The sequence below is a fragment of the Ambystoma mexicanum genome, chromosome 4q, assembly GCF_040938575.1.
Source record: "Ambystoma mexicanum isolate Mex_15411 chromosome 4q, UKY_AmexF1_1, whole genome shotgun sequence".
In the NCBI taxonomy this organism is placed as follows: Eukaryota; Metazoa; Chordata; class Amphibia; order Caudata; family Ambystomatidae; genus Ambystoma; species Ambystoma mexicanum.
Window position 1 is genome coordinate 1,172,707,496 of NC_090928.1, and position 24,579 is coordinate 1,172,732,074.

General features: G+C 45.0%; 1 protein-coding gene across 1 annotated transcript in view; it reads left to right on the forward strand.

Annotated features, from left to right (window-relative positions):
* The window catches only part of KIF6 (kinesin family member 6), a 2,002,255-nt gene that overhangs the window by 361,191 nt on the left and 1,616,485 nt on the right, over window positions 1-24,579 (forward strand). The window contains exon 6 of the mRNA XM_069608751.1: window positions 22,067-22,196. Coding sequence (XP_069464852.1) covers window positions 22,067-22,196 — 130 coding nt within the window. The remainder of the gene's footprint in view (window positions 1-22,066; window positions 22,197-24,579) is intronic.

Genomic DNA, 24,579 nt, shown 5'->3' on the forward strand with positions numbered 1-24,579 from the left:
GTGTCCTTCAATGACGGTCTGTTAAAAACAAGCATTGCCAAAACCAACAGTTTTGCTTGCATACAAGTATTAGGTATTTGCCAGACACTGCTATTAGATGCTGTGATGAATCCCCAGATCCCGTCACTTCTCCTCGGGGATCCCCATTCAATGAGGCCAAGGAAGTGAAGTCTCTACCAGATGGTCCCCTCGGGGGTGGTACTCAGCAGGTGGATCTCATGGGGAGGGAAGCCCCCATGGGATGAGTGAAAATCTGGAGAGAACATGGTATTCCCATAGCCCACCTAACCCTAACCAGCCTTCCACTTTAACACCCTACAACATCATCCCTAGTCTTCTGATCTGTTTCCTAAAACCAGTAAGGTAGGGAATACTGGGAGGAGGAAGAATTCAACTGATTCATTAGGAGTTCTCAAGATCAGTACTGAGACAATGTCTAGTCTTTGTGGATATCCTGTTGGTCAAGACAAGAGTGAAATATAAGAGGGAAATTGAAACTCAGTGAGATATCCTTCCTGGAGAAACTGGGAGCTGCAGAGCCAGTGGTCAGGACCCGAGCCAGGCAACCACAGACAGGATGCTTATCCGTCAGCAGAGATGCTCCAGAGAGCTTCACTGTGGTCTGGCTGGATCTGGAAGCCAGATACCGACATGCCAGGTGATCAAGAGAGCCTGGTTTGCCTAGGATGCAATGCAGCAAAGCAGAAAGCCGCTGCGTAGCCACCGCAGAACTCGAACACAGGAGGAGGTCTTTGAACGGGGGCGGAAGACCTCGAATCAGCTAGCAGAGACCGGCGAGCATCCAGCGAAGGGTTGGGAAACCGAGAGGCTTGCTTTGAACTCTGAGAGACTATACTGCATTGGGATATGGGTCGGTGACCTACATCTAGAAAGGAGTGTCCTCCAGAGCCATTTTCTTTGTGGCAGTCCCTGGGAATGTGGAGGATCTGGGCTGCCCATATCCAGAGAACAAGAAACCAAAGGGACTTGGCACCCAAGAGCAAGAAGCCAAAGATGTTTGGACCCTGAAAGTAATAAACCCAAGAGGTCTGGGAACCAAAAAGCGAGAGAGACCAATAGTAAAGGGGTCTGGGACCCAACAACAAGAATACCTTGCAGGGTGGTGAACTAGGTACAAAGCCAAAGGGGGCTTGGACCCAAAAGCAAGAAACTCAAGTGTCCATACCCATATACCCTGAAGCTCTGCTTTTCGACTGCTCAGCATGCATCCTAACTGTTTGAACACCACCCCATCCGTGCCCCCTTGTGACTGTCTTTTTTTAATATAATGGTTTTGTAGGGCCCAAAAGAGAGAGAGAAGGCAATATCATAGGGGGCTGGGACAGTACAACCAGAATACCTTGCAGAACAGTGAACCAGGTACAAACTGTTAAGAATCAGGAAAAGACCAGGGGAAGGGAGATATACCCCTTGGTGTTTGTAGACATTACAAAAAGGAGTCAAGAGGAGATGGTCCTTTTCTTGACGACTCGGTCCATGTACCTGGGCATTGTAAATTTGTGAAAGCAGGATTTCGGCACACTGGAGACACGTTTCTGGCTATAGACTTTTATTGGTAGTAAAACAAAAGAGAAAACCCTGTCTGACCCTAGTTCTAAGAGGGGTTTCCCTGCATCAAATAATACTAAAGAGTGTGTCAGGATGAAAGTCGAAAGCAAAGAGTCCACTGTCCTGTGTTCAAAACCTATTTCTGATCCTTACACTATGTGTGCAACTAATGAAAGGGTAGATCTTCCTGATTCAGAAGAATGGTTTATCCTTAGGGATTATAACCGAAAGTTCACTTCTGGGTGATTCAAAATGAAATGTTCATCTTAAGGGATACAAATCAAATGTCCCACAAAATGTTCCTTGGATTGCAGGTTCAATAAGGCACATAGAACAAGGAGTTTCGTATTTTCACAATATCCAGAGAAGGATACCCTCCTCTTCATTCAACAAACACCAGTGGGTATATCTCGCTTCCCCTTGTCTTTTCCACAGTGCAAAGATAATACCACTACAGGAGTGCCTGGCAAGTGCCTTTCCGATGCCTACACAAAAGCCCAAACTCTGGCATTGCCAATACTTGTTTTCAATGCACCCCACTTGCATGTGTCCATACATAATACACAGATAAATGTAAACAAGCATTGGCAATGCCAACAGTTTGGGCCTTTTTGGGCATCTATAGCAGTGCCTGGGAAATGCATGATGCTTTATACACATCGTCAATCAACGGGTGGGCAAATAACCAAACACCTACAAGCTTAGTGTCGTCTCCAACATAAAGTACTCACACAATCCAAAGAGATGCACCAAAACGGAAGCGCCCACAACTTCAAGCAATCCGTTCTGGACTCTGCTTGGCTGCAAGATAAGCTAGCAACCAAAAGAGTGTTGGCTGCTGCGCCTGCAAGAAAAAGATAGGTTTCAGCTCTGTGCTACTAAAAAGAAAAATAAATCCCAAAACGTGATTGTCCTAATTCTGGTCATTCACAGAGGGATGCAATCCTGATTCCACATCAATGGGATTCAAACATGTGACATATAGATTGCATTCTGTGCTCAATCATCAGCATTTGCTCAACCCAGCCATCTATCCTAGCTAGCAAAGGTAACATTTTTCCCTCTCCTCTAACCTGCCTCTGTCCCTCACTTCCTCAGTCTCCACTCTAGCACTTCACCCATTATGCTCACATCCTAAGCGCAGATGGCTGTACTGCCTACCTGCACTTAAAAATGTCCAATGTTGGTTGTCCTTAATCTATGTATGTCCACTTATCTGGGTGCAGCCTTGGAGGAGCAGCGAAGGTGCAGAGATAGTTTGGAGCATTCCTGTCCTCGTGTTAGGTGGGTTTGACATGATCCTAAAATGCTAGCAAGCCTCCAGATTGGCCAGCGATACCTGCTGACTGGAACAAAAGCAACCCTGAGATCCTGAGTGTTCTCCTGCCAAGGGGAAAAGAAGATGCATGTAGCGCCTGCTTTAAGAGTGTCCCTTCCACGAAAGCGCTACACCAGCGACCAATGCTGCACAAGCAAGCAAATAAGATTAGGGAGGGAGGCATTGGGAGACACGCAAGTCTCACTGCAGTTTGTAAGTGCAGGTAACTGGCATAAAGCCTAGCTTCATCCCAGAATGGCCAAGTAACCACCTTTGGTTAACCCGGAAATACGTTCCGGGAGCTCAGAGTCCACACTTGCTGGCATTCTGTTCTACTGTCCCGTGGAGGGTATTGGAGGAGAGTTCAAGTCTCCTGTGTCTTCAACCTCATGTCTTCGTCGGGTTCTCAGCATCACCTGGGGGCCGGGGTGATACACCTTGTTCACGGGGTGGCGAGCGGAAGATGAACATTTAAGCTCTATTATGTTACAATCAAAGAGGTGGCTAATCAATGATAAACAAAATCAAGCGTAACTTTCAAACATGTCCTGGGGGCTGCCCTGCCCTCCCTGCAATACATGCCAGCCACACCTTCCATCTCTGTTATGTGGTCCTTGAGCTTCAGAACAGGTGAAAAGCCACCCTTGCCGACAGACTCACTTGCTGAGAAAAGAGGAGCCACCCAGCAAGGTCAGTTGCCCTAAACCAACTGAAATGCCTGATTACCATTTTTCAAGCAGGTGGAATTTTTAAATGACAGTTCCAAAGTTGTAAGAAGGCACTTCTACACGTAGTTAATTTATTCTGGAAGCATTCACATTGATTTTCACACTGAAGAACTTTTGAAATCAGTCTCATAATGTTTACTAACAGATAGCATTGCCACACAGTTTGTGTGTCTGTGACTTGACTGAAAAGCTGAATAACGCATAGAACATTTGTTTCGACTGACATCATTTTGTATTCAGATACTTGCATTCTTCCATTCCAAATGGGGAAAACAAAGTTACCGTCATACTATTTTTGGTTCACATAAGTATTTATATATTTGTCATTTTAGTTTGCAATGCGATTTGTGTACAAACTCTTCTGATCACACAGAGGACAGTTCTCCTCAAATTCGTGAGCACTGTCCTCTGTTTTGTTTGCAGTATTGCTCACACTTTGGAATTGTAGCTCCTGCCGTCGGCAACACAACGCATGCCGGCAGCAGGGAGCTAGAAATCCTGAATTGCAGCAAAATCCCACAAACACACAGAGAGGTCCGTGCTCACGTCGGACCCTGACATCCTCTCTGACGTGAGCACTGTGGGGTTTCATGTCTTATTGCAAGTTTCTTATTTGAACACTGTACAGTTGGTTTAAAAGTGGAGGGTAAGGAAAACAATGTCATTTATTTATTAATGGAAAGGGAATGCATCGAAGGACAATAATAGAGGTGGGGTGAGCCAGACAATTTATGTGTGGAGCCGAGCACAACCAGTCGGATTGCGGGACCATGCGGGGCAGGCATCTGCATGACCCTTTGCAGCTAACCGAGGCAATCATTGACCCAGCAACGGTTCGAGCACTACATAACATGTATCACAAAATTGCAGATTTTGTGTTGTAAGACATTGATACATATTAAAACTGATTTTAAAAGGACGAGCAACAGCCCAAACTATATTTAAAAAAAAAAAAAAAACAAGGAAATGAAACACAGAAAGGACAGAAATAATTACTGCTGTCGAAAGTATTGTAACTTGCTTTAGCTATTTAAAATAAATATTATACGCACATGATTCAATGTATCATTTTATTTGGAAGATGCATGGTATCTTTCCTATTCAAAGATGGTCTCTAGTTTAGGATTGTTTGCAGAGATCTTCCTTAGAGAACGTCATCCAAGATGGCTGCCTCCATGGAACAGCTCAGAGAGTTCCCGAGATGGGCAGGAATGGGTGGGATTAGCCATAGGGATTAGCATGGCTAGGAACAGGGTATGGGTGAGATTCAATACCTTACAACTGTGTATCCCTCCTCCAATGTCATCTCCATTGGAAAAACATTACAGACCCTCATTCAAAGCCCATATTTGAAGCTGTTATGTTAAAGTTCTTATTTTAATGACAATAGCTTTGGCTCAAAGGTAGCGCTTTCACCACCACCTAATAGCCCAAACTAAAAATCATGACCCCTCTCTGCTTGTCTCAGTGCTGCACTCACATGTGCAGCTCAGTGATGTATGTGTGTCAGTACAGTTTGCATGTGTCGGTGATGCACATGGCTGTATCTATGTGATGCATGCACATGGCTGTATCTATGTGATGCATGCACATGTCTGTAAATCAGTGCTGCACTTCTGCATCTGTTTCAGTTCTGCATCTGAGACCTGCTCTCCAACCTCGACTCTAACTTCCTTTCTGTCCTCATCCTACTCAATCTCTCTTCTGCCTTTGACACGGTCAACCATGCCATCCTACTCAACTGTCTCTATGATAAACTGGGTATCACCGTTCAGGCCCTGGCCTGGCTGACCTCTTTCCTCTCTGCTCGACACTCCCAGGTCCAACTTGGGTCCTTCCTTTCCTCTATCTCACTCTCTACCTTTGGTGTTCCCAAGGGGTCTAACCTCTCTCCCTGGCTTTTCTACAAATACCTGGCACCTCTCACCTACTGCATTGCCTCTCTCTGCCCCAACTTTCAGTGCTATGCGAATGACACTCAGCTGATTTTCAAGCTTCCCGATGCCAACTCTTCTCCTTCTCTCATCTCTGACTGACTGCTAGCCAGGAGTGGTGTGCTGCCAATTATCACTCCCACAATGTCAGTAAGACGGAGATTCTCCTCATAGGCACACCTGCACCCTCCTTTCCTGCCACTCTCTGGCCAGCCTCCCTTAGCCCTCTTCCTGCTCCCACCTGTGAGGCTAAGAACCTCAGGGTCATCTTCGACTCCACTCTCTCCTTTTCTCCTCTCATCTCTGACGTCTCTAAGAAAGCAAACTACCAACTGCACCTCCTCAGAGGCATTCTTCCTTGCCTCTCCTTCCCCCAGAATTTCACTTTCTCTAGAGCTCTGGTTCTCTCTAGGCTAGACTACTGCAACAGCCTCTTTCTAAATCTGCCTGCTTCCACACTCTGCCCTCTGCAACTCATCTAGAACAGGTCTGCAAGACTTGTCCTTGGCCTCTAGCCCTAGGATCGTATCTCTCGAGCCCTGAAATCTCTTCATTGGCTCAAAGTGGCTGCAAGGATTAAATTCAACACCCTCTGCATTGTCCACAAGGCTTTCTGGGGCCTGGGTCCACATTACCTTCAACTCTCCCTCTGTAAATACCTTCCTACTCAAGCTCTTCACTCATCCATCTAGAGCTCCCTCAGGGTCAGTCTGTTCTCCAAGCAACAGATCTCTGGAGCCTTCCCCTGGAACAGCCAACCTGCCTCTCTAGGGAGAACCATTTTCTGTTCCGGAAGCACCTCAAGACCTTCCTCTCTGCTTCTGCCTTTGCTCTGCCTCTCCCCTGCTGATCTGTCAACCTCTGCACCAGGCACCTGGTTACCCTTTGATTTCGAGCCCAGGACCCTGCCCACCCTAACCACCCTCTCGCACTGCCTCCTGGCAACCCCTGCACCTGGGTCTGTATCTGCAACCCTACAATGCCCTTACCTGCACTTATTGACACCCCTTGTCTGCTCTTTAACCTTGCACTTGCCACCTTGCTGGCTGCACTACCAGTTGTTTTATCCTTTTCCCTGGACGCTCCACTCCTCCCCTACCCCTTTCACCTTTCCCACTTCCGTCTGCCCTGCACTTGTGTGTTCTCAATGTCACTGGGCCTAGTAAGATCTTTGTTTTTGTCCTCCCTTGTTCCCCTCCCTTGCCTCTTCGCACTCAAACACTTGTGTATGAGCGCAATACAAATACAATATCTTATCATATCTGTGCCTCTGCATTTGTATCTCTTAGCACTGTGTGTGTTTGTGTGTTTGTTAGAGCTGCTCCTGCACATCTGTCTCAGTTCTGCATGTGCCTCTGTGTTGAGTGTGTGTATAAGTGATTTGCTTGCACCTGTTTTAGTGATGCTGTTGTCTTTACCTAGCTGCTGCATGTTTGTGTCACAGTACTGAAAAACACACATCTATCTCAGTGTTGTGAGTGGCTCAGTGCTGGCGCATACATCTCTGTTCATATCTGTGCTTTAGTGATGCCTCTGCACATCTGTCTGAGTGTTGAAGTTTTGGGCCTTTGTGTCAGTACTGCATGCTCATGTCTCAAAGCTGCATGAGTCTCGGTAGAGTGCAAGGCTCCGTGTGGCATGTGTTCACATGCACAGTCCTGTATTAGTTAGGTGGCATTTTATATCACAGTGCTGCATGCAAACATGTGCCTCAGTGCTGCACGCACACTTGTCTCAATGTTGGATATTAATCAGTGCATGATATGATCAAGGATAGGCGTCCCCTAGCGCGTGGACCCAGGGGAGTAACAGAACATGTAACCAAAAGAGAAGGGGTCACGCGGACAAACTGCTAGAGAAAACAAGCAAGGTAAGTAACCATCAGTATGAGAGTGCAATGAGGGGATAGGCCAGGTCAAGGATGATTTAAAATCAAATTATCTTTATTATTCACATATTAAATCACATAATGCATAATGCTGAAACCATAATAAAACGGCATAAAAACAGACCATAAATATTGAATATATACACATAAAGTGCATAACAGCCGAATAAACACCCTGCAATATGGGGTGGAAGCAAAGTGCAGACACCCTCCCAAAAAGAGAAGCAGTTGTATGAGTTATATTAGAACAGCAATGGATGTATATGGTCAATGGGTGGACATCATGATGTTATTCACTGTGTCCTTCAATGACCTGCATCAGCTTCTGTGTGTGTAAGTAATCCTTGTGTTTCTTCTTTATCCAATTCATCACTAAAGTGCATAGGAAAGTTGAAAAAAGGGGGAAAAGAAAGGAGAAAACAGACATGTGACAAGGTTAAAAAACACAAAAAATCCTTGACCTAGCCTAGCAACCCCACAGTTACTCAATACAAATCATTACAATGTGGTTCTCATCAAGAATCCAAAAAGTACAATAAATGCTCAATTTGGAGTCATATTGCAGGACCCATAATAGGGTAAGGGATGTAGAAGTATATTCCACCCCAATAGACCCGACGTGGATATTCAATTCGATAGATCCGTCAAGCCAGGTCATGAGGAGAGGAGAACCTGAATTAATAAGGAAACTCACTGCAATCCCAGTGGCATATACGTGTAAAGCCGGAATAGCGCACTTAATCAGTCAACCATACAACGTGAATGTCCAAACCTTCAGAATTGAAAAAGGCCAGCTCCTCCTGGGTGAAGCCACAGGAAGAGGAAAAGACCACCGGTTCTGGGGCTATAATATCATGGTAGAATGAAGTTCACTTCCTGTGTAGAAGAACTCTGTATTAATTCCACCTTCTAAATTTCTGCTGGCTGAAAAGAAAGTGAGAAAAGGAGTTGGAGCATAACCAAAAGAGATGCAGTAGGGAAATGCACATGACATCAACGGATCATGAATATATATTTAAGCCAACTCGATGTGTGTGTACATATGTCCCATCCACTGTTAAGCTAATTACTAATCTGCTGAAACCAGTAAACAATAGTCGTAAAAAGCCGTTGTGCACAGCATCAATCACTTTAAAGAAAGACCAGGGTTGCCTGTGTTGTGCCGTAATGTTTCAGAGCAATCCTCTGGTAAGATAAGCAAAAGCCTCACCAGAATGGATATGGTTCATATTTAGCAAGCAAGCTGTAAGAACAGGAAAAGCTATAGCAAATCAATAAACCCTAACTAAATGGGTACTGGGTGGTAAATTATACAGTAAATTAAGTCCCCAGACAAAATCCGGCCGAATGGTAAAGGCCGACAGATATTAAAATGTGTCCAAAATTTCAATTGCATGGCGTTGTGGATGTGTGTTACTATATAGCCACGACAGTCAATGCAGTTCCTATCAGTATCATATAGATATTGGAGTAAGGCGTTGTATCCCCCTCCCCCTAGGCAGTGTGAGAAAGCCAAGACGAAAAAGGAGAGGGAGAAAAGGGGGAGAAGAGCGGCCGTGTCCATACCTGGTTTTCAGAAGGGAGGAGCATACACGCCGCGGGGCATTCAGTAAGCCGTGCGTCCTCGACTGGATCCAGGACCTTGATCAGATCAGCGTCCTAGCATCTCAGGTGGCCCTCGCGTTCATCTGGGATGCTGAAAACGAACTCCCTGCTGCATCCACTTCCTGAAATAGCGGAACCCTTTAATCACGTGACCGCAAGTCACGGTCACGTGACAAAGCGTCCGAGGAGTAGTTCTTAAAGAGGTAGTGCCCCTTATATACTACTCCACAGGTATACTACAATGAAACCCGGGGGCAACAAAGTCGAGAGGAGACCCTACCTCCAGAGCTCATTCGAACACTCGGGTGGACTCTAATACAAAAGTCCATGTGTGGGTGGATGTGTAATCACTGCAACTAAACTGAAATTCAAATGTCTGTGGAAAGTGTGGCAAAAGTCAGATGTATGAAATGTGAAGCATACGTAAAGAAAAGAAAAAAAAAACAGAGGTGGAAAAAGAAGGGGAAGGGGGAAAAAAGGGGAATGTTGAGCCATAATGAATGTCAACCTAGATAAAGGTATTGAAGATTCAATAGCAGTCAAGATATAGCCGTTAGAGCGTAATGCCTGCAAAACTGTGCGGCGTAACTTCGTTGAATAAGCTGCATAGTACAAGTATGGCTGCTGACCATTTTGCAAACATTAGCAAACACCTGTGTATGGCAGAAGGGCATCAGTCAGCCTTCAAGTGATGCAGTGAAGCCACTCTTCTTGATGGTTCAGACTATTGTGATAGCTATCAGTCTGGTACATCCACCACTATTCCCGTTGGGAGAGTCTAGCTGCAGTGTTAAGTCGATCCGTCCCTGCAACACGTTCTAGGGCCCACCACCTGAGGTCATCGCAATTAGTTCTAGTGCCCACCACTTGAGGTCATCGCAATTATGTCCAAATTCCGAAAAGTGCGACACTAGCGGAGCATTGCTGGTATTAAGGCGAATTCTTGACTTGTGTTCTGAAATCCTATTTTTAATAGGTCTTGCCGTGTTTCCTATATATGATTTCTTACACGGACATATGACATAGATCACATTAGTTGAGTTACACGTAGTATGTTGCTTGAGCGATTATACTCTCTCACTGATGGTAACGGGTAACAGTGGAGCAAGTCGAGGTGGATTTACAGGCATTACAGAATCCACATGGGAAGTGTCCCAATATTGGTTGAAAGCCCCATTGCGAATGAATGGTCGATTGCTGAGGGGCACATTTAGCTCGATCTGCTTGTGAAAGCCAGTTCTTAAGATTTCTACCCTTTTTAAAGGCAAAAAATGGACGCTCTAAATCGTGGTTGTTAAGTTTGAGAAGATGGCAGTGTTTATTGATCATTTTTCTGATCTCTTTGTGATGAGAGTTAAAAGTGGTGGCGCATACAATGCATTGGTTGGTGATATCTGGCCTACTCTGCCTGGTAAGTAGTGTATCGCTATGTTGGTATCTGGCTCTTTTACGAGCCTGTTTCAATAAATATGGAGGATGACCTCTAGCCGCCAGTCTATTGGAGATAATTCCAGCCTTTATAGAATAATCACTGGTTCTGGTACAGTTCCGCCTGGCTCTCAGAAAATGCCCATAAGGGATACTCTCCCTAAGGGCCTGAGGATGAAAGCTGTTGAATCGTAGAATGGTATTGCGGTCTGTTTCTTTATGAAATAAGTCTACGAAAATGTGATCTGTGTCAGTCTTAATAGCCAGATCCAAAAATGGAAGCGAGATATTGCTGGTCGACATGGTAAACTTCAAATGTGGATTTAAGGTGTTGATCCAGGAGAGGAAAGCAGTATAGTCCCCCTTTGTTGTATCCCAGACGATTATTATGTCGTCTATATACCTCTTATAGAGGCGTACGGCTGAAGAGAAAGGGTTGGAATCATGTAAAATAAGGGACTTCTCAAACTGCCACATATACAGGATCATGTAGTTGGGGGCGAAAGCCGCCCCCATCGCCGTGCCCTTGACCTGTAAATAATGTGTATTCTTAAATCGAAAATAGTTCATGGTAAGAGCTATCTCCAACAGGTGAATCAAAAATTCACTCGGAATATGTTGGATATCTGTCCGGCTGTCTAGAAAGCTCTTAATTATGTGTAGAGACTCAGATTGGGGTATATTCCAGTACAGGGTCTCTACATCCAAAGTTATCAACATCTCATATTCCGGATTGAATGGTAAATTTGCAAGATGTTTAATGGCATCTGTAGTGTCCGATATATATGTGTCAGTGTTGGCTGCCAGAGGTTTCAGAAAATAATCCAGAAATTGGCCCAATGGTTCTAGTATGGAACTACACAAAGAGACTATTGGGTGACCCGGAGGGTTGATGGGATCTTTATGTATTTTTGGTAATACATAAAACAACGGGACCCTAGTCCCTTTTGGCCGTCAGGAATAGGAATTCCTTTTCAGTGATAATTTCAGCCTCACGTGCCGCCATACAGATGACACTTATTTCTTTACTGGTCCCTTCAGTCGGATCTCCACTCAGTTTTTGATAAAATAAGGGATTATCAAGTTGACGCATAATCTCTTGGTCGTATTGGGCAGCATCAAGTACAACAATGCCACCCCCCTTATCAGCCTGCTTGATTATGATAGTAGAGTCTGCTTTGAGTTTTCTAAGGCAGTCCCATTCTTTTTTAGAGAAATTGAAACTAGGTGCTCGTGGATGACTATCAAAATGTTTATACAACAAGTTGAAATCTCCAAGTACTGCCTTCTCAAAGATAGCTGTTTCTTCAGAGACCATATAAAGACTGGGCGTAAAGGTAGACTTGCATCTGAACGGAGTATTTGAGTCCACGTCAGTTTGTTCTCTATCGTTCGTCCCAAAGAAGTCTCTCAGTCTGATTTTATGACACAGACTTTGTAATTCAATTTCTGTGTCCATTTTAAAAGGATTTTGCATTGGTACAAATGAAAAGCCCCCCGCCTACTGAGCAAAAGGCGGTGGAGTGCCATATTGAGGATATTGCCAGTAAGGTCTACCTCCTCTGCCCCGGTTCTGTCCTCTATTCCTTCTATTTCCTCTGTTTCGTAAACCTCTATTTGGATATGACGTACTACCATCCGAGGATGTATCTGAGAAAGTAACCTTCTTCATGTAAGATGTAGAGCCCGTTTGGGGAGTGTTTGGATTCTGCCACTGTCCTGGTCCCTTATATTCAGCATTCAAATAAGGAAAGGTGCCTTCTTTAGTGAAGGCCAACATGTCTTTCCTGAGATTATCCATTTTTTTAATTTGTGGTTAATTTGATAAACTCATTTGTTTGCTTTTCAATAAGGTCCAATTTCTCCTTTAAATTAGCGGGGGAAGTATCTAATGAAAATGCAGTCTCTGCTTTTTGGATCTCTTCTCCAATAATGGTGCTCTTTTCCAATGCTGTGTTAATGGTTAGAAGCATTAAATCGCGGCTGCATTTGATAGCCACGCTGGAAAAAGCCTGTTTATATTCTGCATCATCAATAAATAAACAGGGTTCTAGGCGCACCACTAGACCCTGTGGAATAATGTTTTTTTTAAGATACTCGTTGAGCAGATGACTATGCATTTCTGTGCGAAACTTTTTCTTCCTAATTTTTAAAAGGTTTTCACTGGTGATGTTGGAATTATCACCATCTCCCTGGATTGCATCTATATTGTCAAAGAAAGAAGGTACCTCAATCGCTGCAGCTAGTTGTTCCTCCGAAAAGAAGACCGAGTCTGCTGTCGCCATCGTAATAGATGCTAAAAAAGAGTTGTAGAAGACTGATAAGTGCCTTATCCTGCAATAACATGCCACAGTATCTCAAATAGAGAAAATGTAATCAATATAGCCCATGTAACAACGTGTTGTACTAGTATATGATCAAGGATAGGTGTCCCCTACTGCGTGGACCCAGGGGAGTAACAGAACAAGTAACCAAAAGAGAAGGGGTCACGCAGGACAAACTGCTAGAAAAATCAAGCAAGGTAAGTAACCATCAGTATAAGAGCGCAATGAGGGGATAGGCCAGGTCAAGGATGATTTAAAATCAAATGATATTTATTATTCACATATTAAATCACATAACACATAATGCTGAATCCATAATAAAACAGCATAAAAACAGACAATAAATATTGAATATATACAAATAAAGTACATAACAGCCAAATAAACACCCTGCAATACGGGGTGGATGCAAAGTGCAGACCCCCCAAAAAGAGAAGCAGTTGTGAGAGAGAGAGAGAGAGAGACAGAGAGACAGAGAGACAGAGAGACAGAGAAAAAAAAATAATATAGGGGACATGAAAATGAAGAGAAGGATATCCTGTAAGGGTCCTAATACTGTCCCCAGTCTCAAACTACATGCACAGTCCAAAAGTCAATTCTAAGTCTAAAATTGCAGCAACTCTCCAGCCTCTTATTCTGGAGTGGCATAAAATGTACAAATTGTCAGACAGGCTTGCAGTGCAGAGTTGATAAAGGATGCAACCTACAGCACTTGTCACCATTTCGACCTAAACTGTCAACCACTGGTACCTAGTATGGCTTCCATCGTTCTCATGTGCCACACTGGTATCACTAAGTAGGTAGTTTTGACGACCTCTAAAAGTGTCTAAGGCGTCTGTCTCTTTGGAAAAAGAGAGTGACGGCTTGACAGTTGTCTTCCTCAGGACAGAAATGGTTATAAAATATTGGAACAGCAATGGATTTATATGGTCAATGGGTGGACATCATGATGTTATTCACTGTGTCCTTCCATGACCTGGATCAGCTTCTGTGTGTGTAAGTAATCCTTGCGTTCCTTCTTTATCCAATTCATCACTAAAGTGCATAGGAAAGTTGAACAAAATGGGGAAAAGAAAGGAGAAAACAGACATGTGACCAGGTTAGACAACACAATAAAAATCCTTGACCTAGCCTAGCAACCCCACAGTTACCCAATACAAATCATTACAATGTGGTTCTCATAAACAATCCAATAAACACTCAATTTAGAGTCATATTGCAGGACCCATAATAGGGTAAGGGATGTAGAGGTATATTCCATCCCAATCAGTGCGGCATGCACATGTGTGCCTTTGTTCTTGTGTCTCAGTGACAGTGTGTCCGGTTCGGGACACTGAGTGTACGTGCTTCCCTCAGTGCTCTGCAGATCTGCTGCTCTGTGCATGCATGTCAGGGCTGTTTATCACTCCATGCCGGCCTCTATCCTGCACTCCCTTCCAGCTTCCCTTCCCTAGTCCCTTGATCCAGCTCTCCATCTTTCTAAATCTCCCTACATCCATTGCTCCATCTCTCCCTATGCGTGTTTTAATGTTGCAGCTTTGTGTGTATCTGAATTGCATCGCGTGTGCTTCCAGAAATGCTAACTTTCCTTCCAATATGTCCCCAGAATTTCCGAACAAAATTATGTTCCCTGCTCCCCCACCCCCTTCCTTTCATTGCCAAGTTTACAAGTCACACTTTAGCTCTAGTTTGGCTGATCACATTTTCAATTTATTTGTCTGTGAAATTTAAGAATAAGAACAAACTCTATATCTGGGCAGATGGGGAGCAGATGCAGATGCAAGTGGATCTAGGTCACCTAGCCTAAGCCCCTCCCAACTGTTGCCTTCCTGGTTGCCGCTCTTTTCCCCTACTTAAGGAGCCCTCCTGACCTAAGCCCCGCCCACATGGGGCCTTCCTGGTTGTCGCTCTTTTTCCTTAGGGAACCCTACAGCCTCTTTTCCTTTGCAGATAGGGAGCTGTTGCAAGTGGATCTAAGTCACCTGGCCTAAGCCCCGCCCACCTTGTGCCTTCCTGGTTACAGCTCTTTTTCCATACTTAGGGAACCCTCTGATTTGTACCCCTCCCCAGAAGTCTTTCAAGGTTGGCATATTGCCACTCTCAACTCTCGTTCAGCTGTCAAACACTCCTCTGACATCTTCCGCCTCCTGGAAGAACTTGATCTCAATGTCCTTGGTCTCACCGAGACATGGTACACGGCCAGCTCTGTCACAAGTTTGAACACTTTCCTCCCTGATGGCTTCAAGATCCTCTCTGTGCCCAGAATCAACCGTTCTAGAGGGGGTGAAGTCTTGATCTTCCCAGAGTGGATTCCTGCCTCTGTCATTCCTATGCAGGCCTACTCCTCTTTCTTAATGCCTTGTATGCAGGCACTCTCTCTCCTGACCACTCATACCGTGGCTACTATCTGTCAGCCATCTGGTCAGATCACCTCCTTCCTCTCTGAGTGGGCAGACCTCTCCTCCTCCCTCCTGGCCTCGACCACTCAACTCCTCCTCCTTCTTGGAGACTTTAACATCCACCTGGATGCTTCCTGTCCCTCCTCTGGATGCTTTTGCGACATCTGTGACTCTCTCTCTCTCTTTCTATTCTCCCCTCTGGGCCGACTCACTCTGCAGGGCACACTATGTATGTTCTGATCTGCTCAGACCTCCCCCTCTCTATCCCCCTCACCACTCCTCTCTCCTGGAATGATCACTTTCTCCTTTCCTCCCATCTCTCCCTCTCTACTCCTCAGGCTAAGCCAACTCCAGCACTGCCACCTACCTTCTCGGTCATCCGACCCATGAAGCGTGTGTCAGTTGAAGCTTTTGCTGCCACTTTCTCTCCCCCTCCTCGCCTTGACCTCAGATGGGTTCAAGGGTGTCTGTACTGTAGTCTGCTGCAGGATTGCCAGTGACCTAGGCTCTAAGGCCAGATGTATTCGCCTTGACCTCAGATGGGTTCAAGGGTGTCTATACTGTAGTCTGCTGCTGGATTGCCAGTGACCTAGGCTCTAAGGCCACATTTTTTTGCCTTGACCTCAGATGGGTTCAAGGGTGACTATACTGTAGTCTGCTGTATGAACGCCAATGATGTAGGCTCTAAGTCCCGATGTGCTCTGCTTTTTAACATTCCCTTATTGGACACCCTAGCTACAGAAATCCAATGCTAAGAGAGAAGCTTTCAGGTAATGTCTGGCGGAGGTAGACCTTCACGTTGCTTTAACAGGTGACGTGTCTTGTGAAGAGGTGCCTTAAAAAACATAAACCATTCATATATAATTTGGATCTGCAGAGATCTACTGGACTGAGGGTCTTTAGGCAATTCAAATACTGGTGTGACTCTGATTACCACAATTAATTTTTCTTTGCTTCCTACACCCTTTCTGCATGTAAACACGCTTCCATTCTTCCCATTCTAAAGAAATCTTGCCTTGACCCCGCACTTCCTGCTAATTTTTGACCCATTTCTCTTCTTACTTGTCTTTCTAAGCTTCTTGAGCTTCTTGTCTATTCCTAGGTCTCTAATTTTGTCACTGAAAACTCTATTCTTCCTTGTTTTCAATCTGGCTTTCGCCCTTTCCACTCTACTGAAACTGCTCTCCTTTCTGTTTATGATGCTCTGCTTTATGCTTGTTACTCTAAACACTCTTCTCTTCTGATTCTATTGGATTTATCAGCGGCTTTTGACACTGTGGATCATAAACTTCTTCCATCTTCTCTGGTTCTGTTCTATCTTGGTTTCGTTCATATTTATCCAACCAAATCATATCACAGAGGATCATCCTGTCCTCACTCTCCTCCTATCGCCCCCCTCCCTCTATTCCCTGCTCTTCCTCTGGCCCTTCTGCAGCCACCCCCCTCCCTCCTTCTCTGCCTTTCCCCTTTTCTCTGCAGACAAGGTTTCTAGACAAGTCCGATCTATGAAAGTCTCGTCGAAACAGGTTCACCCCTGTTTCTCCAAAACTATCAAGGACCACATCGACTCCCTGGCTCCTGCCCTGGCTGATTTCTGCAATCACTCCTTCGCCACTGGAGTCTTCCCACCCCCCAAAGCACTCCATTGTGCACCCTCTTCTTAAGGATCCCTCTGCTGACCCCTCCTGCCTCCATCATTCCCTTCCTGAACCACACTGAATCTGTTGGTTGTCTTCATGACCATCAGTCTGGCTTCAGAGCTGCCAGAAGCACAGAAACTGCTCTACTGAACATCCGTGAAGACATGCTCTCCAACCTTTACTCTAACACCCCGTGCATCCTCATCTTACTTGCTCTCTCTTCTGCCTTTAACACTGTCAACCATGCCATCCTGCTCAACCGTCTCCATGATAACCTGGGTATCACCGGTCAGGCTCTAGCGTGGCTGACTTCTTTCCTCTCCGACCGACCCTCCCAGGTCCAACTTGGGTCCTTACTCTCCGAAATCTTTTTCTCTACCTGTGGTGTCCCCCAGGGATCTAACCTCTCTCCCTGGCTGTTCAACCAATACCTGGAACTCCTTGCCCACCACATCGCCGCTCTCTGCCCCAATTTTCAGTGCTATGCAGATGATACCCAGCTAATCTTAAGGCTACCCTTGGCCTCCTCCTCTACTTCCCTCATCACTGACTGTCTGTCTGTATCCAGGAATGGTGTGCCGCCAATGACCTCTGTCTTAATGCCAGTAAGACTGAGATTCTACTCATCGGCAACGCCCACTTCCTCCTTCCCTGCAGCTCTCTGGCCGGCCTCTCTTGGCCCTCTTCCTGCTCCCACCTGCAAAGCTAAAAATCTTGGGGTCATCTTGAACTCCACACTCTCCTTCTCTCCTCACATCTCTGACATCTCTAAGAAGTCACACTACCAGCTGCACCTCCTCTGAGGTATTCTTCCTTTCCTCTCCTTCCCCCAGAAGCTCACTGTCTCCAGAGCCCTGGTTCTCTCTAGGCTGGACTATTGTAACAGCATCTTTCTAAATCTGCCTGCCTCTACTCTCCGCCCTCTGCAACTTATCCGGAACAGGATGCAAGACTTGTCCTTGGCCTCAAGCCCAGGGATCGTATCTCTCCAGGACTGAAATCTCTGCAATGGCTACCAGTGGCTGGGAGGATTAAGTTCAAAACCCTCTGCATTGTCCACAAGTCCTTCTGAGGCTGCAATACCTTCAACTCTCTCCTCCTAAATCTCTTCCTTCTCAAGCTCTTCGCTCATCCGCCTCCAACTCCCTCAGGGTGAGTCGCTTCTCCAAGCAACAAGTTGTTGGTGGTAGATCTGTCTTTGGCAGGGCCCTCCCACTGAAGCAGCCTTGCTGCCTCCCTGAAACTTTAGGAGAACCATCTCTGGTTCCAGAAGCACCTCAAAACCTTCCTCTTTGCTTCTGCTTTCTCTCCCCTGCTGAATTCTTGCCAGAAACTGCACTGGTTACCTGGCCAGCGTTTCTGATCTCGGGCCCAGGCCCCACCAGTTGCACACCTGCACTGCCTCCCTGGCAACCCCTGTAACTGGCGACTGTTTTCTACAGTCCCCCCACCCGCCACCTCTCCCTCCCCCACACACTTTTCCCTTTCCCCCTTCCCATGCACTTGCGTGATCTGAATGACACCTGGCCTAGTAGGATCATTGTCGGTCTTCCCCTTGTTCCCCCTCCCTTGCCTCTTTGTGCCTTAAAACACTTGTGTATAGGTGCGTTATAAATGCCATATCATATCATATCAAAAGTATTCGCTATCTTGGTTTAGGGGTCCTTTTATGATCCACTACCTCTTCTTCATGGCTTTGTTTTAGGACCTTTTCTTTTCTTTCTGTACACATCTCCTCTTGCTGCTATCATTCCGTCTTTTGGGAACTTTCATCGTTTCTATGTGGATGATAGCCACCTTTCTGTTTTTCTCCTCTTTTTCATCTTCTATACATAATCATCTTACCTTTTGTCTTCTTGATATTAAATGCTGGATGTCTGATAATTTTCTTGTCCTAGATGCTACTAAAACTGAAGTTCTCTTTTTTCCCGCTAATACTATTCCTTCTTTTGTCTCTTTTCCCCTTCACAACCACCTATATCATCTTCTACTTGTAATCTTGGTCTTTATCTTAATACTGACTTATCCTTTTCTCATATTTCTATTACCTCATGTGCTCGTCGCTATCTGTTCAACATTCGTAAATCTAATTCTTTTCTCATGTTTGATGCCACTAAGCTTTCGATTTCTACATTTATATGTTCACATTTATTCTTTCCCCTCGTGATTCAGTTTCTTGTCCATTGTCTTCTCTTGGTTGGCTTTCTTTTCACTTTTGTCTCAAATTTAACTTTCTCTGTCTTGTCTTCAAATCTCTTTATGGCCTTGCACCAGCTTATCTTTCCTCTCTTGTCTCTTTGTATTCTCCTTCACGTGTTCTTTCTTCTCAGTCTCAATTTCTATTATCAGTTCCTTGCCCTGCCAGTGTAAGGAAATTAAGAGGGGGGAAAAAATGAGCGAATTTCAGAATTGTGATTCATTTCTCTCTCCGTGGACTGGTCCTTCCCAAAATCTTTGGGGTGTCCTAAGCAGATGTAGGCGGCATTATGTGTTGACAAGTGTTCCTTTCGCTTCCCTTGTTTCTCTCCCTCTACCCTTATTTCTTAGCTTCTGAGTGCTATATCGACCAGGCCTGTTTTCCAGATCACTCAGGCTCTATCCTACTGATCTTGTCATTTTAAGTGCCTATGATTTTTAACATTAAAGTTGTTGACAGTAGACTTTGCTTTCTTCTTCCCACCCCACTGCAGTTCACATCTGTTTTGATAAAGCCAGTAATGTCAGGAAATGGCCCTTCTCTTGTGTTACGCGGTGTGGCCTGCTCTCCCACTCTGTGCTCTTTCCCCTAATCTAGGTCTAAACCGTTCAGCTCCTCCTTTTCATGCGCTAGTGGCACACGAGGGTTTGGTCGACATTAAAGAAGGTCAAGAAGGACAAGAGTAGCCACAGCATTTAAATCGCAGATCAGCATCATTTCGTCTGCACATGGAGGGATACAATTTGAGTGTTGTGGAGTAAGGGGGCCTCCAGATTGGGAGTTGATGAGTAGAATGTATTATTGAAATTGTAGGGTGCTATGTTTCTCTATTTTTATGCCTAGGAATGGCTGTCCCATAGGACAGGGCTCCATCATCTCCCCTGTCTTCTTCCACCTCTACCAGGAGTCACTGGGGCCATACTCAACATCACGGTCCATCAGTATGCTGATGACCCACAGATATTCCTAAAGGTCAACTACGTCGATGACATTCACTAACTGAAACACTGCCTCTCCATGATCCAAGCCAGACATCAAGTTCTTGCCTGAAACTCATCCCTAACAAAACTGAACTCCTCCTCAGCAGAGGTCCCGCCAAAGGCACTGAAGTGCTGAACTGGCTGATAGAGATGGATTTCAACAGCTTCTGCCCTCAACTTGGCCCTTTTGAAAAGTCCCTCGGCTTCACCATCGATTGCAACCTCTCCTTCAAAGCGCACATCACCAAGGAGACATATCTTGGTACCAGCTCTCATTGCTCCACCAAAGGAAACCATTCATCCCTCCCTCAGATTTCAGATCTGTCATCCAGGACCTATTGCTGTCACACTCCCCCCGGCTGGTGTATCAACCGCAACTCAGACCACTCTGAAAGGGTTTATAGTCAAAAAGTCGAATCCAATAATGTCGAAAGTCAAAAAGTCGAAAACAAAAAGTCGAAAACAAAAATGTCGAATTTTTTTTTTTGGTTGTTTTTTTTTCGAAATGGGGGGGTCCCCCCCCCAACCCCCCTTTTTTTAATTTTTTTTTGTTTTACCCCTTTTTTTTTACCCCTGGAGCCCAAAAAAAATATATAAATAAAAAAAATAAAAATTCGACATTTTTGTTTTCGACTTTTTGGATTCGACATTTTTGTAATTCGACATTATTGGTTCGACATTATGACTGGACACCCTCTGAAAGCTGTGTTGCAGCATGCTTCATTGCACGATTGAGGAAATCCCACCAGATCTCCCCCCACTCTCGGAATAGCACTGGTCCTCCGCCCCCCAAGCTCACATCACCTTCAAGACAGCCTGCATCACCTACAAATCTCTGGCCACGACGCCATCATACTTAGTTGAAAAGATGATCACCACCGGTGGGCACAACGCAGCACCATGAGCCAAGATATCGCCAAACTAAAATGCAAGCAGTGCAAGTAGTAGAAGACCAGGAAACACGCATTCTTCTGCTAAGCTCACAAGCTATGGAACACAAGCTATGGAACAAGCTTCCTGCAAACATGATGTGAGTTCCCTACCTGCCATTCAGAAAAGATTGGAAGACTCTGTTCTTCAAGGAACATTTGACCGACAAATGAGGACCATAGACTGACAATACAATCACTCCATCCAACCATTTACCACTCGCTCCATGGCATAGCACTCTGTAGCTTTCTAGCTAGGATCATGCTATATACATTGCATACATATATACATCCAATGGCTGGATGGACCCAGAAGGTAGCTGATGAAGTAGAAGAGGGTGATTAGTTGCAGGCGCAAAGCAGGATGAATATAGGTGCAAGCTTTAAGGTTTTGCTTGAAGATATCCACATCAAAGGATTTCGGAAGTTCTAGAACACTAGTGATGCAGGTCACAAATGTCTTCTTTTGCATATCAATTGATGATTCAGGCTTTCAGCACAAGATGATGGAGATTGAGCCGCGATGACGGACGTAGTCCGAAATGCATTGGCTTTGTCTGCTACGAATCGGTTTCCTCACTATGCATTTTTATTATAAAAATCACTGAATCATCATTTCATAAAGTTTCCTGTTTTAAATATGACAGAAAAGGCCATTCTTTAGCATGAATTAAAGGATCTATTAGACATAGAGGTGAGCACGCAGTACCCAGAGAGAATGTATCTGTTTATCACTACTCTATTGGGTTAATCTCCTGGTGCCAGAGGCTTTTTTACTGCAGTGCCCTCTATTATGTTTGGATCAAATGACACTTTAAATATTAGTAGTGCTGTTGCAAGGTGGTTCCCATTGTATCTCTTATCATACAAATGTGTCCTATTGGCAGTAGAATGTATCTAGCCTCTTGTCTAGAACCCTATATTAATAGCAGTGGGTCGCCTGTGGCAATGCTTGCGTGGAGAAATGTAGGCATAGCATTGCCATGGCAAGCCCTTCGGTCGCTCCTTTATTTTATGTTATATGATTACTTGATATTGTTTACCACATGTGGAATGATCTTTTGGTTTATGGTAATGAATTGGTCCATTTTGGGTTCCTCTAACAAATACACCTTTCATCCACACAGGAAAGTGACCATCATGGAGGACCCTGATCAGAATATCCACTTAAAGAGCCTATCCCTTCAACAGGCAACCAATGAGGAAGAAGCCTTAAACCTGCTGTTCTTGGGTGACACAAACAGGATGATTGCAGAGGTGTGTATTCTAATCATCACTCAGACATGCAGTATGTATCCCATTACTGGGAGGGGCTTCTTGAGCGACCAAGTGGCAGTACTGCTCAAAACTGACATTGATAACGGCCTCCAGCTTTAAATTTACCCACGGTGCATCTTAGAATCTGGAGCCACACGAGTCATTGAGGGTTCCCTTCAGTTCCTTAGCAGGGGGACCCAGGTCAATCCTCCTATATCAATCTACTTTCCTTCAACACAGTCAACAACTGCATTGTCTCAATACACTTGAGGTCTTACCACAATTTCTTTTAGTTGTTTGAATATTTCCTCTCAGACATACAGCAAGAACTTACTATCTCACCTTCTACAGTCACCTGTAGTGTCATCGAAGGCTCCATCCTCTGTCCCATTTATTAATCGCCACATATAACCCCTAGGCTGATCCTGTTTGCTGACCAAATATGTGTGCACCAAGAGCTGACAACACCCAACTAAATATGAAGAAGTCATCAGTGGATGGCATTGCCCCCTTAAAAACCTCCCTCCGCCTCATCTGGACGTTGCCGTTTCATGAGACTAAGCCTCATCAAGGCAGCAATGTTGATGCCAAACCACATATTCAAACCCCCATTACAGATGTGGCACTCAATGGCTTTTTCTGATCTCACTCACCCCTGATGGTTATCCTGATCACTTGCACCACATCAACGTTCTTGTGAATGTCGTCGTTCCTTACTATCTAATTACGGGACAGCAGCGCAAGCCATAGTCCTTGCTTCTATAGACTCAGGAAATGCCCTACTTATAGGCCTCCTAGACAGCTGTCATGCCCCACCAGCATCCTTCCACGGGCCACCAGAAAAATAACTATATCCACCCCCTTGGAGAAATAAGTACACTTATCCCTCCTGTAAGTCAATATGTAGTTCAAAACAAAACATATACAATGCAAGGACCATACTACCTTCCAGGTACAATTTCTGGGGCACATGTGTCACACATCTAAGCAGTGGCTAAACCAGAGATCACACAATGCAGAAGAGAATTGGAGAAAGGCACTTTCTGCATTTGGTGTATTCTTTATAAATTAAATTGTACACTTTATGGTTTTAAGTGTCCAGACGTATTGGTCAAACTGTTTAATTTTGTATTCTCCACTATAGGGTAAACGTTTGCTCATGGATCTTTGGTTTCCTAAACCATTCCCTCTTTAATTATCAAATAAAATGGCCCCAATAAAGGAAACATGCAAAGTAGTTATCTCCCTAGTATGCTACATGCAATTTATATTGCAAACCATGCTTTTTATATGTTAGTGTACGGAGTAGACTTACAAAATGTGTTTTAATTTATCATATCCAAAATCTCCAAATTCATCATCAATTAATAATATAGACTAGACATCAATCTCATGACAGGGACAAGAATGTCAAGAGTTAGTGATAACAAGATGAAGATTGTCGTGAGTGGAGTCAATGTGAGAGTCAGCGGGGGAGGGGGATAAAGGTAGAGGAGAATGCAGCAACTGACGCTCGTTTCATCGGAGTGATGACCGCGAAAGAGGTTGGCAGTGCTGTGGGGGGCTCGGTCAGGGGGCTGAGAGGTCCCAACTTGGAGGAGAGAAGGGAGTGGTCAGACCAGGAGAAAGGGTTGGTGAGCCAGAGTGTGTCCAACAGTGTGGTGAGAGCCAGAAGGGAGAATAGTCACAGTGAGAGAGGTACAGATGTTACGGAAGAGAGTAGAGGCGGAAATGGTAGAATCAAGGTGGATGTTAAAGTCACCAAGGGGGAGGAGTTTTGTGGTCAAATTCAGGAGACCAGAGGAGAAATCGGCCCATTCTGACAAGAAGAGAGAGATAGGGTGAGGGGGGCCTGTAGACAGTAGCAATAGTGGGGAAAGAGGTGGGAGAGACGCCAAGTTTGCAGATCAGGCATTGAAAGGAGGAGTAAGGCTTGGTGGGTATGAGAGAAGAAGGGGCTCACTCAGGGAAGAACAGGACTACACCACCGCCAGCTCGGTTCGGACGAGGCTTGGAGATGATTGTGTAGCCATCAGGAGGAGGGGGTCAAAAGCATTGACTGGGATTGAGCCACGTCTCAGTGAGAGCAAGGACTTTGAGGTCAGTCTTCAAGAAGGAGGCAGATGTCAGAAGAATGTTTGATAGCACAGTGAGCATTAAGCGTGTCGGAGGAGGAGGTGCAGAGAACAATGAAGGAGGAGCAGCAGGCCGATAAGGAAGTTGATGAGCAACAGCAGGCGATTATCGAAGAGGAAGAGGTTGGGTTGAGGATCCTGAGCCATGATAGTGCCATTGTGGTAGACATTAATGTTACACCTGGAAGATGAGAAGCATGCCAAGAATACTTACTATTTAGTGCCACCATTAATGGGTGAGGATGAAA